Raw genomic sequence first — 18,182 nt, 5'->3', positions numbered from 1 at the left:
GCATTCAGTCAGAAATGTTAAGGTCTCATCAATTTGATGCGAATCAGTCGCATGGTAGCTGTAAAGGTTGGTTGCATGATGCAGACTTGGACAGTGATGGCACCTGACAAATCAGTAACCAAGATTACAAACATGCTGCATTCAATTTAGGCCATTTTCAACAAGGGTCAAATATGGATATGAAACGGACACCAATCTCAGTTAACACAAAAGGGTGTTATACAACTTCAGGTAAGTCATCTAGGCAACACAATTTAGGTGAAGACATGTGGAAACAATTGAAGAGAATTTCCATTCCAGTATTTTCTGGTGACGTCAGAGAATATGAGGGCTGGAAGTCATGGCATGTGTTGACAAATTTAAAGCTCCAGCCACCAATGAATATAAACTTCTACAGAACTTTCTGGAGAAGCAGCACACATAGTTGCAAGGCTAGGTCACAGTGCTTCGGTCTATGATGTAGCCTTGGAGAGATTGGACAGAAAATATGGCGTCAAGAGACGCTAGCTAGTATTACAATTGGAAGAAATATACAATTTCAAGCCAATACGATAAGGGAATGCTAAGATTATGGACAAATTTGCTTGATGTAGCAGTAGTCAGTCTGAGGGAATCTGATCAAGAGGAGGAACTTGGTAGTGGGTGTTTGTATTCACTACTGGTTAAGAAAATGAATGAGCCTATGATAACTCAGTTCCACAGATGGTTATTTGAGCACCAATGGCAAGAGTCTGTTGAGACGCTTAGGGAATGGATTCTGCAAGAAGCAGAGTTCCAAACGATAGTTTCAGAGGTAAAACATTGAATAGCTGATAGGTCAAAGACAACAGACAAGAGAGATAGTTCTAAGAAAGGAATATTTGCAACCACACATAATAAAACTAGGGTAAGACAATGTCATGTGTGTCATGAAGCAGATCATGACACTTCAGATTGCAAAGAGTTTAAACCTATTGGCCTACCTAAACGCTGGGAAAGGGCAAAACAGTTAGGTTTATGCTTTCGTTGCCTTGATATCGGTCATCTGGGAAGATCGTGCAGCAGAGTTTTGAAGTGTGGGATTGATCGCTGTAAAGCAAATCATAACAGGTTACATCATGATCAAACCCAAGTTACAAGCAGTGCTAGGGCCGACAGTGGTTATGTAGAGATGAAACATACCACAACAAGAACACCACAAGCAAGTAGATCAGAAACGATCACCATGGCAACTTCTAAGCAGGAAGCTCGTTACCTTGCACTTAGGACAGTTCCTGTTATCCTTAAGAATCTTCAGCACAGAATAATGGTTAATGCCTTGCTGGATGATGCCAGCATGCATACTTACATCAACGAGGATATAGCAGCAGAACTTGGTGTTCAAGGTCAGGCGCAGCAAATGTCGGTCAATGTCCTCAATGACAAACAGGAAATATTTGATAGTATGCTAATTGATATTGGCTTAGAAAGTACTGATGGTTCAGTTGACATGAACATCACAGCTTTGACAACTACAAAAGTAACAGGTAGAACTGAACTCATTGACTGGCAAAAACATGCCAAGGAATGGCCACATTTGACGAAAATAAAATTTTCAAAGGTAAGTTCTTGTCCAAGAGTTGACATCCTGTTTGGTATGAATTATTTAGAGCTGCTTTCCTCTCTTAAAGAGGTCCGTGGAGCTCAAGGAGACCCTGTGGCAAGATTGACACCCTTAGGTTGGACCTGTGTTGATGCTGTATCAGGTTTAGACAAGACAACACATGTAGCAGGTTCCTTCTACATCAAAAAACAGAAATAGAAGCAATCGCAGATACAGATATTGAATCTTTGATTCACTCATTTTGGGAGTCTGAAAGCATTTCAGGTTTGACATCAATTAGAAGCATTAATGATCAATGATGCAGTTAAGATTGTAGAACAGTCCCTTGTTTACAAAGAAGACAAATATCAGGTTGGCATTCCAAGGAAGGAGGGTCATGAGAATCTGAAAAACAATTATGACATGGCATACAATCGTCTTCTTAATTTAGAAAAGAAGTTGTCAAAGGATCAAACAATTTCAGGAGCCTACAATGAAGTGTACCTTCAAACTGAAGTCGCTCAGGATAACCGTCCATATCTAAGATTTCTTTGGAGGTCTATGGATCTGAACAAAAACCCAGATGTGTATGAGTTCTCAAAGGTTGTGTTTGGACTAAATTGTTTCCATTTTTAGCTCAGTATATCGCTCAAGAACATGCTAAGTCCATGGAGAAAGAACTTCCATTGGCTGCAGCAACAGTGGAAAAGTCAACATATATGGATGGCAATATGGATTCTGTTGACACAAATTGCAAAGCTATAGAGCTTTACAAACAGCTGCAACAGCTGCGGAGTACAGCAGGTATGCATGCTCGTAAGTGGGTATCCAATTCCGTACAAGTTCTCCAAGAAATACCAGAAGAGGATAGATTGAAAGAGATTAATATTTCAAATGGGTGAATTGCTATCTGTAAAAGCACTTGTCTTCCTGTGGAATGCAGAATCTGATGACTTTAGATTTTCTTTCACGTCCTTAAAGCAGGATATCAAGATGACTAAGAGGAATTTCTTGAAAGAAATTGCTAAGTTGTTTGATCCTCTTGGGTTCTTAGGTCCATTCATAATTAGGGTAAGGGTTCTTCTGCAAGAGATGTGGCTATCCGGTGTTAACTGGGATGAAACCCTCAGTCCAGATCTGGAACCAAAAGCATGGTTTTGTTCTGTAAAATTTCCAAGGGGGCTTAAGGTGAGCTTAGATACTTAGATACAAAGATGAAGTTGCACACATTTGTAGATGCTTCAGAGGCAGCATTTGGAGCTGTGGTTTATTTAGTAACCACTCGTGAGGATGACACAAAGTCTAGTTATCTAATTGCTTCCAAGTGCCATGTTGCTCCCCTCAAGGCAGTTAGTATGCCATTCTGGGAGTCCGACTGTTACTGGCTAAAACAAAGGCATTAGAATTACCTTTGCAGTGTGCAACGCTATGGTCAGACAGCCAGAACGTACTGTGGTGGATCAAAAGACAGAGTTAATGTTTTAAGCCATTTGTAGAAAATAGGATTGGATACATACAGGAGCATACAAACATCAGTCAGTGGAAATACGTACCATCCAAACTGAATGCTGCAGACATTCTTAGTAGAGGTGTAGACGATGCACTTTTGACAGAGAAATGGCTGAATGGACCTGAATTTGTGACACATGATGAAGCCGAATGGCCAAAGCAGACCATTGATATGGACAATACTGAGAAATCAGAACTGAAGACGCCTTCTTCTCAAGTAAACATCGCCATGTTTACTAAGTCTGATCCAATCTCATGGAGATTAGCGCCATCTAGATTTTCTAGTTGGAAGAGACTGTGTAGAGTGTCTGCATGGATCTATAGGTTTCTGAACAATGCTAGGGTTCCATATTCACTTAGGAAAACGGACAAATGTATCAGAGAAGGTAATTTGTAATCATTAATGTCCAAAGAAAGATTTTAATTAACGGTGGTAACCATAATTTGTTCCAAGCACCTACGGTATTCGGTAATAACGTCAACAGTTTAAATCATAAGTCCCAAGCACGAGAATCTGATGGCACACAAGTTCAGTAGCGTGTATGGCCACCATGTGCGTTGACAACTGCCACACAACGCCTCCGCATGGACCTTGTGATGCTTGTGAACACATGATCGGGAAGACGACGCCATTGTTGCTGCAAAATGGTGCCAAGATCTTACAAATTCTGTGGTTGGTTCTGGAGAGGGCGCAGACTTCTGCCAAGAGCATCCCAGACGTGTTCGATGGGATTGAGGTCGGGAGACCTTGACGGCCAGTCCATGACGTTGACTCCCGCATTCTTAAGGAAATTCCATGTCAAAATTGCTGTGTGGGGTCTGGCATTGTCGTGTTGGAAGATCAAACCGGGTCCATGTGCTGCCATAAAAGGCAGAAGTTCTGGTGCCAGTACCTGGTCACAGTAAGCAGCAGCGTTGAGGTTGCCACGGATGACAAGAAGCCTGGAACGTGCATTGCCACAGAAAGCACCCCACACCATGACACTTCCGCCTCGAAATCTGTCAACTTCTTGTACACAACACTGGGCATAATGTTCATGACGGCGCCTCCACACCCTCGCCCTACCATCAGCAAATCGAAGATTAAATCGGGATTCATCACTGAAGACGACTTGATTCCAATTCCTCTGAGTCCATCGTAAGTGTCGCTGTGCCCACATTTGACGTTGACGTCTGTGTAATTGAGTCAGAATCGGCCTGCAGTATGGCCGTCGTGCTTGAAGGTGAGCAGTTCTCAGACGATTTTGAACAGTTTGCACACTCAGTCTACCCCTAAACAGTTCATTTCTGTTTGATGTAGCCGTCAAAAATCGGTTACAGAGGTGACGTAAGACAATCTGACGATCCTCTGCATGTGACATCACACATGGTCGACCTGGCCGAGGGTGATCAGTGGTGGTACCCGTTTGCTGTAGACGCGTCTGTAAATCATAAACAGTCCGGCAACTACAACCCATCGTCCTTGCGACTTCAGCTACGGACATTCCCGTCTGCAACATGCCGATGGCACGTTTATGTTGCACATTTGAAAGGCGTGGCATGACAAATGGCCGTAAAGACTTTTATTTTCTTGTGTTTTTCTTTTTTAGTTAATGACTGCTAACAAGTATGGCTGAAAACACGTGCGGTATTATGGCCACGTGACCAGTTGCACGTGAAAAACCACTTTTGCCTCTATAGTGCTGTGCACATGATTTTGATCGATTCACCTGCACAAAAACGGGTGTTATTTGAAGACAATACATGGCCATTACTGTTTAAATACACAAAAAGGGCCCACAATGATAACTGGTCAAAATGTTAAAATTTTAGGATTGTGAAGTTTTTAATTTGGTTCAGTATATATCCCCATGTTATGGTTTGTGTGCACAGCAATACAATGATTGATAATGTCTTATCACTCACAACAGTAGCACTATGGGCCATGTGGGGAATAAGTGGGGGAGAGTCCAGGGTGTTGTGTGTTCACACATTGTCCAGGAGTTTTAAATATGTCACCTTTTGCTATAACAGAATGTGCTGAAGACTCTTGCCCACCTTCGTATCTCTATTTACCGCTCTGGGTCTTTAGCAGATGAATTTCTAGGACTCTGTATCGGGGACGGGGTACATTCTGAAGTGAGTTTTCAACATTAAACTTGTCCCACTAAATGACAGCTTTCTTGTGCTGTGTTTTAGCTCCCCTAAGTAGTGGCATCAGTACATCTTTTCTGTAGGCATTGCCCTCTTCTGGGAACTACTCTGTAATGTTGTGGGGTTTACCTTCAGCTCCCAGCCCGCCATTTTCACCGTGTCTCTATCTTTGGTGTACACAGAAAAACTTGGCAATGATGGGATGTGGTTCAGGGTTGTTCCCAGGGTGAGCTGGGTTTTTTGGTCGTCCAATGCGGTGTACTCTTGATATCGGTACTCTCTTTTTCAACTCTCTTGATATGAATGTTCTCAGGGTCTTCCCAGATCCCTCCAGACTTAGTGGATTCTCTGTTTCGACTGTTAGTGAACGTTAGATCATGCATCGATCTGCATCTACTGTCAGTGATGGCCTTCATTCTTACGTTGTCGTGTTTTAAACTTGTGAGTGAAGGTTCCTGAGCAGCAAGTTTATCCTGGAGAGATTGTCACCATGGCTCCTTTCCACTCATCGAAACTCAAGTCACCAAGTTCACACATTCTTCCAAATTGTTTACCTTTTCTTTCACACTTTCAATCTCTTGTACTTTCTTTTCAAGGTTCATTAGTCTAACATTTATGTGTGAGATTGAAGCTTCGATAGAAACAAGTTTAATTAGCTTAGTGTTCATGTCACTCAGCATGGCCTGTATCTGAGTTGAAAGGTCAGGGGGAATTGTGTGATTTGGGGCATTGGAACTACCCTGGGTCTGTGGTTGTGGGCGTTGGTTCTCATAAACAGATGTAGATTCATTCTGGGTGTCAAGAGACTGGTTCATGAGCCTCTCTGTATTATTCATGTTTACGTTCATGTTTACAGACGGGTCGCTATTATGTGTCAATGTGTCACACTCAGGTGCACAACCAAAGCTTGAATGTACTCACCAACGAAGATGTCTTCTTCCTTTTTCTACCTTTACTCATATCCTTTCATCAGAGGTTGACGTTGAAGTTACCATAGAGCCATTGTGGGCGCATGAATAACCATAGGATAGTGTCAGGGCATCAAACTGTCGAGGACTCATCAAAACAACAACCCGCACCCTCCTTCTTGATGACATCACCTTAGTGTATATTTGAAGTAGCAAAGCTATATTTTAAGATAAGATGGTGAAAACTGTGACAGGAAAAGCATTAACCTATTTACATGAATTATACTAGGTCAGACACTTAAAGCAATAAATCTGAAATATTTATCATGTCAGTTACCAGATATATGTAAAATCAGCTACTGCCGCACATGAATTTCTGATTGGAAAGTACATAATGATTACGATATTTGTGCAATTTTCATGATTTGGAGTTTCAGCTGGAGCCTCTCCATGCACAGTCCATTATTTGTTGATGTCAAGGCATTTGCACTCACACTTTTTTCATTAGAATTCATTTCAATAATTTTAACAAGTGCAACAGCCTCTGTGGCCTAGTGGTAGAGCATATCCCCGGGGGTCGGAAGGTGGGGTTTTGATCCCTGGTCACGTCTCACCAAAAAATGTTAAAAAGATGGTACTTGTTGTTAGCCTGTGCTGGCGCTCAGCATCCAAGTCCGTAGACAGTGTCTGAATGGGGTGTTCATGTGTAACTGCTACATGGTATCTCGATGGGCTACCATGATAAAAACGTCATTAGTCCGGACTAGTACAAGCAGCAACACACACACATGCATGCACATGGCTATATAAGTGCAATATCTTGAACGCGACGTTAAACCCCATTTCACCTCACCTCATAACAAGTGACCAATAACAGGCTCTGAACTATAGAGTAAAATATATTTGAGTTAATAACAAGTATTATTCTTTCATGATGCATGAAACCATATGCACATCACCTTTGACCTACCCAAAATGTTACTATACTTACAAATATGTACACATAAAACATATGTACATAAATGTATGTACTGATTTACTATCTGGTAAATTACATTGTGGTACACTCATTGTTTCTTGTGAAAATTCAACATCACAAACATGGAATGTCCATTGCAAGGACATTAAACTTTACGTAATTATGTTAATTATAACAAAGCAGCATTTGAGCACAAGTCCTGAAAGAATACTGGTTTCTTCACTCAGCACAACACTTTCCATTTCAGGGACATTCCTGTGTAACAATGAGAAGGAGAGAGTTGGCCACCATCTAACAACAAGGACTGTCTCTCTATGGTATGAACACTATCCAATTTCATGTTTGTAACAAGTACTGCCGTGCCCACCTTTCTGAGTTTAGTTCACATGAACCACAATGTTATATGTTTAGGTTCATGACCTCCAATTTGGTCTTGGCGACAGTAGTAAGACCTGAGGGGGAATAGGTCAAAGAGTAAGGTAGAGGGCAGATCTTTTTTACCTATGCCCCACTCAGGTCTAACTGCTCTCACTGAGACCAATTTCGAGATCATGAACCAATTTCTCAACCTACATCTTCTTAGATTGATACATGCATTAATCAAATATGTGGTATTCATTTCGTATATTCCTGGTTAAAATTGGCTCATCTAACGCTTATTGATATTCTAGCACATGTGGCAATCAGTGGGTGATGCACACTGTCACAAACAATGTGCTTAGTGAACCTTTACTTCATCACCTGCCCCTGTGGCTCAGTGGGAAAACACTGGTTTGCAATACAAAACATGATTTACCGGTATGTGGATGCAGGTTCGATTCACATAAATGTATTTTCTTGTGCAAAAATTTGTCAAAAATCAACACAAGTCTTCCTGAAAAAGTAAAATATTCAAAGTTGCTCATGGCTTTCAACTGTATTGAGTCCGAATACTTGTTCAGAGGATTAAAACCTGTATAGAACAATGAGATTACGTCATGGGAGATTTATAAGGCAGTTTCATCATCTGAACCAAGGGCGGAAGTGAGCTTGTGTGTGGCATGTTGTCCTTGTCCACTGTCAGGCATCTCCTCTAAAACCACAAGAATTTTTAAAGTACATAAACGACTAAACAGTCCAGGTGATAGCGTCAACGCATAGCAATGCTATCTTACTCATTCCCATTTTAGCTGAAGCAGGGAGTCGTATTCCTTTAGCTTTAGGCTATCCACATAGTTCCCAGAGACACAGGGTTCATATAGTCTGCAAGGTAATTTAAGGTACCGACGTTTACTACAATATCTGAAAAACTATCTTACCTACTCCAGTCAAAGTTGGTATGAGATTATTAAACAGTCATACATAACTGGATATTACATTTAAAGACAATCGGTGCATGAATAAAAAATCTGTTTATTTAGCTATCACTATATTTCATCAACAACCAGACCTGTTCGTCATGGGTGGAACGAGCATTCATTGAAACAGCCATCTGCATAATGCTACCCTGCGTCACAGGGCCATATGACACAGTTGAACCAATCAACTCAACTCGAAAGGGTGCACAGGAATCACGCACACACAAATACGGTGTTAGCTTTGGGCATCTCAACGTCGTTGAGACGCCCAAAGCTAACACCGTATTTGTGCGTGCGTGATTCCTGTGCACCCTTTCGAGTTGAGTTGATACGGTGTTAGCTTTGGGCGTCTCAACGTCGTTGAGACGCCCAAAGCTAACACCGTATTTGTGCGTGCGTGATTCCTGTGCACCCTTTCGAGTTGAGTTGATTGGTTCAACTGCGTCACAGTAGCGTTGAGAGCTTTAAAAAAGCCTTGAAAAGGAACCACTATCCCATGCCAACAATCGAGGACATCCTTCCTGAACTTTCAAGTGCCAAAGTGTTCACAGTGGTTGATGTCAAAAATGGCTTTTTGCATGTCTGTTTGGATGAGGATAGTAGCTACCTCATGACTTTCGATACTCCATGGGGTCGCTATAGATGGATCAGGATGCCATTTGGAATATCCCCGGCGCCTGAGGAGTTCCAGAGAAGACTCAACGAATCGCTTGAAGGTCTTCATGGTGCCAAAACTATACATGATGATATCATAGTGTATGGATCAGGAGACACTATGGATGATGCAGTCAAAGATCATGACTCTAATCTGAAAGCTGTGTTTGAAAGATGCAGGTCAAAAGGCATCAAATTAAACTTTCAGAAAATGAAGCTGAAGAAAACTGAGGTATTCTACTTAGGACATGTGATATCTGCTGAAGGTTTGAAAGCAGATCCATCAAAGGTGGAAGTGATAGTGAAAATGCCTGTTCCATCAGACAAACAGGGTATCCAGCGTCTGTTGGGACTCACTAACTTTGTCCAGAGATTTGCACCACAACTGTCCGAAGCAACTGCACCATTCAGAGAGCTGCTCAAAGCTGATGTTGCTTTCAAGTGGACTGATGACATTCACACTAAACCCGGGGCGGTCGGGTAGCCTAGTGGTTAAAGCGTTCGCTCGTCACGCCGAAGACCCGGGTTCGATTCCCGACATGGGTACAATGTGTGAAGCCCATTTCTGGTGTCCCCCGCCGTGATATTGCTGGAATATTGCTAAAAGCGGCGTAAAACCATACTCACTCACTCACTCACACTAAACCCTTAAATGAAGTGAAGCAGATCTTGTCCTCACCTGTCCTGAAATACTTCAATCCAGAATTGGATACAGTTGTTCAATGTGACGCTTCTGAGAGAGGTCTGGGAGCGTGCCTTCTTCAGAACAACCAATCAGTCATGTATGCATCAAGAGCTCTAACAGAGACTGAGATCAATTAAACTAAAATTGAAAAAGAGCTTCTGGCTATCGTGTTTGGTATGAAGAAGTTCGACAACTATGTGTATGGGAGACATATTCTTGTGGAATCAGACCACAAACTGCTAGGACTATCATGAAAAAAAGCCTACTCAGTGCTCCTAAAAAACTCCAAAGGATGATGCTATGCTTACAGAGATACGACTTTGAGGTACTCCACAAGAAGGGTACCCTGATGGTCTTGGCAGATACCCTGAGTTGAGCTTATCTGCCACAGAAATCTCAACATCAAAGTCATGATGTTTAGAGAGTCATGTCCATCTGTACTGAACAACAAAAGTTCCTGTGACATTGAATAAGATTTAATGCAAAGTTATGTTTTTTACCAAATCTGAAACAATTTCGGTTTGCAACAGATAAAAGACTCCTGTAAGTGTTCAAATGGTTTAATTTGCCATACTGACTTGCGTGATTTCATAAAAAAAACAAATCAATAGCAAGTGTCCACCTCTGGTTGCGAGCAAGCAACACATCTTCACCTCATGGAATGGACCAGGCGTCGCACAAAGTCCTGTGGGATATCTGGCCATTTCTGCTGGAGCATGTTTCGAAGTTCCTGGAGTGTTTGTAGAACACGTGGTTGACGTCGAAGGCGCCAATCCATCTCATCCCACATGTGCTCCATTGGTGAGAGATCAGGGGAGCGAGCCGGCCAGGGGATGACATTCATGTTGTTTTGTTGAAGAGAATCCTGAAAAAGTCGAGCAATATGAGGCCGGGCATTCTCATGTTGAAAGGTAATGCCTGGGCCATGACGACGCAAAAACGGTAGAACAACAGGGCCGATGATCTCGTCGCAGTAGCGCTGTCCATTGAGATTTCCCTCTACCACTATCAAACGGGTCCTCTGTCTTGCTGTAATTCCACTCCATACCATAATGCTGCCGCCCCCGTACCGATCTTCCATGACACAATGATTGACGTAATGTTCACCTCGACGTCAGTACACTCGAATCCGTCCATCGCTGTGGCTGAGGTGAAAACAAGACTTGTCAGTGAATAGAACTATTCCCCACTGCATGGCCGCCCAGAGTAGATGCTGTCTGGACCACTGTAGACGTGCTTGACGGTGGTTTTCTGTCAAAATGGGATGTCTGGCTGGTCTTCTGACGACAATCCCTGCACATCTGAGGCGACGATGTACGGTTTGTGAAGATATTCGTCGAAGGCCAGGAATGCTTCTTGCAGTCACTGTTGCTGGCTGGAATCGATTTCGTAGGTGTGTTGTTCGAATCCAGTTGTCTTGTCGATTATTGGTTACGCATGGGCTGACGAGGATTGTCTTGCAACATCACATTGACTCAATCCTGCTTCAAACATACCAATGGCTCGCAGAGGCTCATTTTTTGGACAGGCTTGGCATTTCGTAATGTTGAATAATTGTGTAATTTTTTATTTTTTTCTGAGTTGTTGTCAGCACAATGCTAAACAATGCATATGGAATCCCGTTAACTCACATGTTTTTATACCCATTCTTGGGTAGTGAAATGCATGGGGCTTGCAACTTTTGCATGGAATGTATGTTTTTCTGTAGCAGTTGTGTTTTTGTGACTTGATTCTATACATGTTCTTCAATATTGAAAACCAAACTTTACTTGTTTGAAAAATACACTTAAATATTGGTGTGACAGGAACTTTTGTTGTTGAGGATATGAACGTTCTGAAACGGAAGTTGATATTGAATCAATCAATATGGTTCAGTACATCCAAGTGTCATCAAATACATTTGATGAGATTGCCGACGTATCATCTAAGGATCCAGAAATCAAGTCACTGATTGCTGTCATCAGAGATGGATGGCAAGTAAATGTGCAGCAATACTACAACCACAGAGATGATGAACTCTCTTTCCAGGTTGATGTTGTCTACAAAGGTGTAGACAGGTGTAGTGCCGAAATCTGTTCATCAGAACATCATGACTAAACTACATACTAGTCATATCGGAATACAGGGTTGCGTGAGAAGAGGTCGTGAAGCTGTATTCTGGCCCAACATGAGCAAGGATGTCACGGAATACATTGGCAAGTGTGACATCTGTGCAGTGTATGTGAGTGAGTGAGTATGGTTTTACGCTGCTTTTAGCAATATTCCAGCAATATCACGGCGGGGGACACCAGAAATGGGCTTCACACTTGGTACCCATGTCGGGATTCGAACCCGGGTCTTCTGCGTGACGAGCGAACACTTTAACCACTAGGCTACCCGACCGCTCGCAGTGTATAAAGACAATCAACAGAAAGAACCTTTGATCAACCATGATCAACCTAGGTAACCATGGGAAAAAGTTGGCACAGACTTTTTTGAGTTTTAGGGAAAGGATTACCTCCTCACAACAGATTATTATTCTGATTTCTTTGAAGTGGATCGACTGTTCGACAAAACTGCTTCAACAGTCATCAAGTTATTCAAACAACACTTCTCACGACATGGCATTCCAACTGAAGTTGTTTTAGACAATGGATGTCCATTTGGTTCCAAAGCCTTTGCTCAATTCTCAAAGAACTATGACTTCAAGCACTCAACAAGTTCTCCCCATTATCCTTACTTGAATGGAAAAGCGGAAAACTCAGTGAAGATTGCTAAAAGACTCATGCTCAAGTCAAAGAAAGCATGTACAGATCCACATCTTGCTCTTCTTGATTGGAGGAACACTCCTTCTGAACAAATGGGTAGTTCACCTGTTCAGCGTTTGTTCAGTAGAAGAACACGTGCTTTGTTTAGTATGTCGTCCATGCAGCTTGTGCCTAAAACTGCTCAGTATCCAAGAAACTTAGTCAGAGAAAGACTAAGCAAAAAATATACTATGATCAACATGTGAAGCCACTACCAGATCTACAAGATGGTGATACAGTTGTTCTCAAGCCTTTTGGAGGAAGAAAGGAATGGACCACTGCTACGGTCAGAAACAAAGTTGGTATCAGACCATACCAAGTTGAAACAGAAGAAGGTGCACAGTATAGGCCAAATTGTAAACGCCTTCGTGGTCCAAAATCACTTGACTTTCAACCTTATGTTCATCATGATCAAATTGAACATCGTCCAACAGAACCGAAACATTCATCAGTTCCTGTACCACAGTCAAGACCTCAACAATCAAGATCTGAACTGTCAAGACCTCAACAGCCTACCTCAACAGAGTGCCAAGTCCAGACAAAGACTAGAAGTGGCAGAGTCGTAAAGCCTCCTGCATATCTCAAAGACTTTGTGCCAAAATAGCAGTGTAGTGTTAGGACAGTGATCAATTCAGTTTTTAGTTCATAGTTTTTAGTGTTGAACATTGTTATTTGAGTTAGTGTTCAGTGACTCAGCATAATGCTTCATTGGAAGATGCATCAGTGATATAGTGTTGACACCTTTCAATTTGGGATACGAACATTCTTTTATTTCAGGTATCAATATTTCAAAGATCAAAAGACTCTAAATTTTGATAATTTTGAATGATTTCTTGATGATGTTTACTTCATGTTCAAATGATGTGTGTTGGCCCTATATCTCCAAACATTGATGATGATCGAATTTAAACGTAACAGTTGGGAGATGTGGCGGTATATCTAGAGCGCACAGAGATGCCTCCCTTACTTGTATCATTGTAATCAGCATCTAGTTGAGAAGCGTGTTTCTCTCAACTCTAAATAATCTAACCAGCAGTTAACAAACATAACATGTCATACACCATGTAACACAACATGTTTCTTTGTTCGGGAATAAAGGTTTATTACAGGAGGTACAAGTGGCTCTGGCTCTGGCTCTGGCTCTCACTCGGGACTGTTCACTGTGTGCTGCTGGTGATGTTTGCCTGTTGGTCTATCCAAGTTCTCTCTGCCTGTCCCCAAGTTGTCTGTATTGGTCTGCTATCTGTCTCTGTATTTAAGGGGCAATAGAGCCTTGCCCTTTGGACTTGGCAGCCCAGAATTTACCCTGTGGAGGATGTAAACAAGTTGTTGATGCTTTCTGCATAGTGGACTTTAGCCATTTATCTATTTCCTGTCACTTATGGTCCTCTGACCATGTAGTGCCTGCACGTTTACACCACGTGGCTCCTGGAGATGGCTTATTATGTCTTGTAGCAACTGTGTGTACTAAAGAGTGGACCAGTAGACTGATTCTTGGCTGGACAGCTATGTTACTGTCATAGCGACTGATTTACGACACCCATTGTCTGAAGAACATTTAATTGCAATTTTAACAAGAGTCATCAGAAAGATGACATATCCCCCTGGCAGCTGTCTGTAAAGTAACCACTAGTAAATGTGCAATTCTGTATGTAATGAGTCAACAGTTGCATGTTCTTTAAGAAGCATACATTGTTTACCCACTGAATGGTTTTCGAATTCTGGCATGGAAACGAACCCCATCCCCAATTGAGTCTATGTCCAACTTCATTCAATAAAAATGTAAAAAAATTTTTTTTAGAAAAATCCCAAAATATCAAAAGGCGCCACTTCAGTATGTGCCTGATAGCTTTGCCAAGTTTCGATCAAATACACTGAATGGTTTTCAAATTCTGCCCCGGAAACGAACCCCATCCCCAATTGAGTCTATGTCCAACTTCATTCAATAAAAATTTAAAAAAATAAAAATTAGAAAAATCCCAAAATATCAAAAGGCACCACTTCAGTATGTGCCTGATAGCTTTGCCAAGTTTCGATCAAATACACTGAATGGTTTTCGGATTCTGCCCCGGAACGAACCCCATCCCCAATTGAGTCTATGTCCAACTTCATTCCATAAAAATTTAAAAAAATATAAATTAGAAAAATCCCAAAATATCAAAAGGCACCACTTCAGTATGTGCCTGATAGATTTGCCAAGTTTCGATCAAATACACTGAATGGTTTTGGAATTCTGCCTCGGAAAAGGAAATGATTACGGACGGACAGATGGATGGATAGACAGACTGGCTGATCGCTATATCCCCCCGCATTATATGCCGGGGGGATAATAAAGGCTCATTACCCTGGAGCCATGACATCTATTGCCTTGAAACACTTAATTGCTGGTATTTATAAGATGCTAATCCTAATTGTTAATCCCCATTTTTGTGTACATCGACCGTCTGCCATCCTGAACGAGATGTGCAAGTATGTCACTGATGAATTACTGTTTACATTTATATTTATTACTTACTAAATGTCAGGTGACCTTGGCTATATAAGCCTTGGTCCAGAGAGATTGAGCCAGCCCTCCATAATCAAGAATTCCAAAACCACAAACAAATCCTAATACTTATCGACTCCTTAAGTGGACTGCAAGCCCTCCAAAAAAAAATTACCAAAAAACGACCTAAATTAATAAATCAAATACTTAAAAGCTCCAACGACCTAACTAAGGCAGGCAAACAAATAACATTCTTATGGATCCCCGCCCACGTAGGAATATACAGTAATGAAAACGCTGATAAAGCAGCTAAACTATCCCTCAAAATCCCAGAAATAAGCTTGAACTTACCCATCTCAAAATCAGAAATTAAAAGTGTAAACAAGCAAAAAATCACCAAAAAATGGCATAACCTATATCTAAACTCAAATAGCCAAATCAAAAAAAGTACTCAGCAAACCAGTAACCAAACCAAAAATTAATCACTAAACTCCAAACAGGACACACCAACCTAAATAACCACCTAAAAAAAGTTAAAAAAAACTACAGGTAACTGCCCACACTGCAAACAACTAGAAACCCCAGAACACACTATAATCCACTGCAGACACTACCTAACACATCAAACCGCATTACAAACCACCCTCAATCTAAACAAGGCTCTCACTCTAGAAGCAATACTTAACCCACAAAATAAACTAGAAAACTTCAAGGCCTTAGGCATATTCTTAATCAAAACGGAACTAATAAAACGCATCTAAAAACAACATAATCTACCAAATCAAAATCACATAAACAAACAAACATCCACCATACCCAACTCCCTTAGTTCTCCTCCCCAACCCCATTGGCATCTATTCCAAATCTCAAAATTCCCAAATTCTATATAAGCAACCCCTAAAGCCCCCTCTTGGGGTGCACACACCACTTTCGCCCCTTTCGGAAACACATTAAATGGCCTGGCCGGGCCGTGTGCGAAATACACATCAGTTGGAAAGCGCACGTTATATCTCCAAAGTATGTAAGTAAGTAAGTGAGATTGAGAAGAAGGAAAAAAAAAAAAGGTCTTGCCCTTAGCCTAACTAGGGTTAGGCTGGGTGCTCCGGGGCACCTAGACAACAACCACAACCACTATGTGCTGATCTGGCACATAGTGTCTTTTGTATGTATATATCTACATGTATAAAGTAAAACTGTATATACCGCAAGCCATCGTCTCCAAGTTGTCACTTCCTACAGGAACCATACGTTAGCCCCTTGCATATACGAGTATGCAAATTATTTATTAATCAACGTCAGATCGGACTAACACGCATTGTTATTACACTTGCTCCCTACTGATTAGAAATATCCTATGGAGATTTCTTTGAGCAAATCAACATATTGAGCCAATTTAACATGTTCGAGCCAACTAATCTTTAAAAGTAGAACACGCATAGATAATTCATATGGACATACATGTAGTTATACGTATTTACACAAACTCATCAATTAACAATGATCATTATTATTATCATACATCTGCGCTAACTAACAGAGTCACCCATTTCACTGGGAGAACCCTCTCCACAATTCAAATAGGCTATGAGTCTTTTCTATATGTTCTGTACACTGGGGAACTATTTCCACCTTCATATCTAGTACAAGTTTCTGGTAATGGTTCTGTACACAGGGGAATCATGTCACACACAGTTACACTGATGTGGCTTCCCAAGTCTGGGTGTGTTGGGACGTCCGTCGCATCATCATTCTCCAGGAAACACACACCCTTCTTGTTACCGTCAGATGGAACAATTCAGCGCTCCCTCAGTCTCCCACCAACTCCTTCCTTCCCTTTACTGTAAGGAGGGATACAGATGTCACACTGCATTAGTCACAGCCTCTGCTGACGTCTCAACTTCCCTCAATGGGGCAGAAGATATCCCTCCTCGGTGGGCAACACCTATGCCCTCTAGCTCAGCCGACGCCACCTTGAGTCCTGGTTTGACCAGGAGTCCTCAGCTCTCCCTCCATCCTGACATGGTGGCGCAAAATACACGTCTTGTCTGTGGATAGAAACCTCTCCCTCCGTATTCATTGGCGCCATCTCGTAACTGTATGTGACCCAACAAGTCCGCCGGGTTAACCAGTTCATCTATTAACTGATCCATAGGTATCGTCTTGATGTCCTTCAATAGCTCTGGCAATTTAGTTAGATTTGTCTTACTGAGGGTGGAATGAACAGATTCCCACCATTTAAGGCTAGTAACATTAAATACTTGGACCGCATCAAAGAAGGCTTCTTCGATGTGGAACTGGTTTTCATTTCCATAAATTGGGGACAGGGTTACATAATCATTGGAATCATAACAAATCATAACAACTAAAGTCTGACTATGCCCAAAGGTGGCTCAACAATTACTGTGGAGGTTACTGCCACATTATCATGACAGATAACTGACACAACTAATTTTGTTTTCGTTGCAATTACCGTATTCGACCCATTAAGTGCCCAGGGCGCTTAAAAAAAGACAGAAGGGGTGGGCGCTTATTGGGACCAATTCAGAGTCAAATTGGCATAAATTCATCAGTAAGCCTTACCGTATTTTCTTGAGAATAGTGCGCACTTTTTTCCCCCCAAAAAACACAGCTCTGTAGAAGGGGGTGCACACTATACACGAATTAATGAGTTTTGATGTTTTTTCCCCCATGGAAAGACATTACTGTGAGCACGTAACACAGGAAATACCATGTCAACAAATCCATACTGAAGTACGCAAAATAATTATGTAATTACACTGTCTGGCTATAAAAAGTGTTCTTTGTATATCTGGACTTTTGTTTGTAACTTATTTCATTAATTTTATTCAAAATTCCTTTTAATATTGTTTTAATTAATTTCGGCGAAATCGTGTGTGAAGCGATCGGAAGATCGCACAACTCACCGTTATTAACAGCAACTACGGTCAGATTACCGCTATTGACGCCTTGAAACGAACTTAAGTTGTCAGAGAATGGATACATATATCATAAATGCCATACTCCGATTTGTTAAAAGTCATATTTGTTTTTGTTGGACGATTCTATGTCAACACGTAATTCTCGACTGGTTCCATGTAAAAAATAATACCCGGCAATAGCGATCAGCTGCTTCGCTTAGGGTTAT

The 18,182-nt window shown here is 41.5% G+C and overlaps 1 protein-coding gene across 1 annotated transcript in view; it reads left to right on the top strand.

The window, feature by feature from the left end:
• LOC124136473 (myotubularin-related protein 9-like) overlaps positions 1–18,182 on the top strand; it is a 225,149-nt gene that overhangs the window by 178,400 nt on the left and 28,567 nt on the right. The window contains exon 12 of the mRNA XM_046502392.2: positions 7,338–7,407. Coding sequence (XP_046358348.1) covers positions 7,338–7,407 — 70 coding nt within the window. The remainder of the gene's footprint in view (positions 1–7,337; positions 7,408–18,182) is intronic.

The sequence above is a fragment of the Haliotis rufescens genome, unplaced genomic scaffold (genome assembly GCF_023055435.1).
Source record: "Haliotis rufescens isolate VD_foot unplaced genomic scaffold, xgHalRufe1.0.p SCAF_1, whole genome shotgun sequence".
In the NCBI taxonomy this organism is placed as follows: Eukaryota; Metazoa; Mollusca; class Gastropoda; order Lepetellida; family Haliotidae; genus Haliotis; species Haliotis rufescens.
This window is presented reverse-complemented; position numbering and strand designations above follow the sequence as displayed.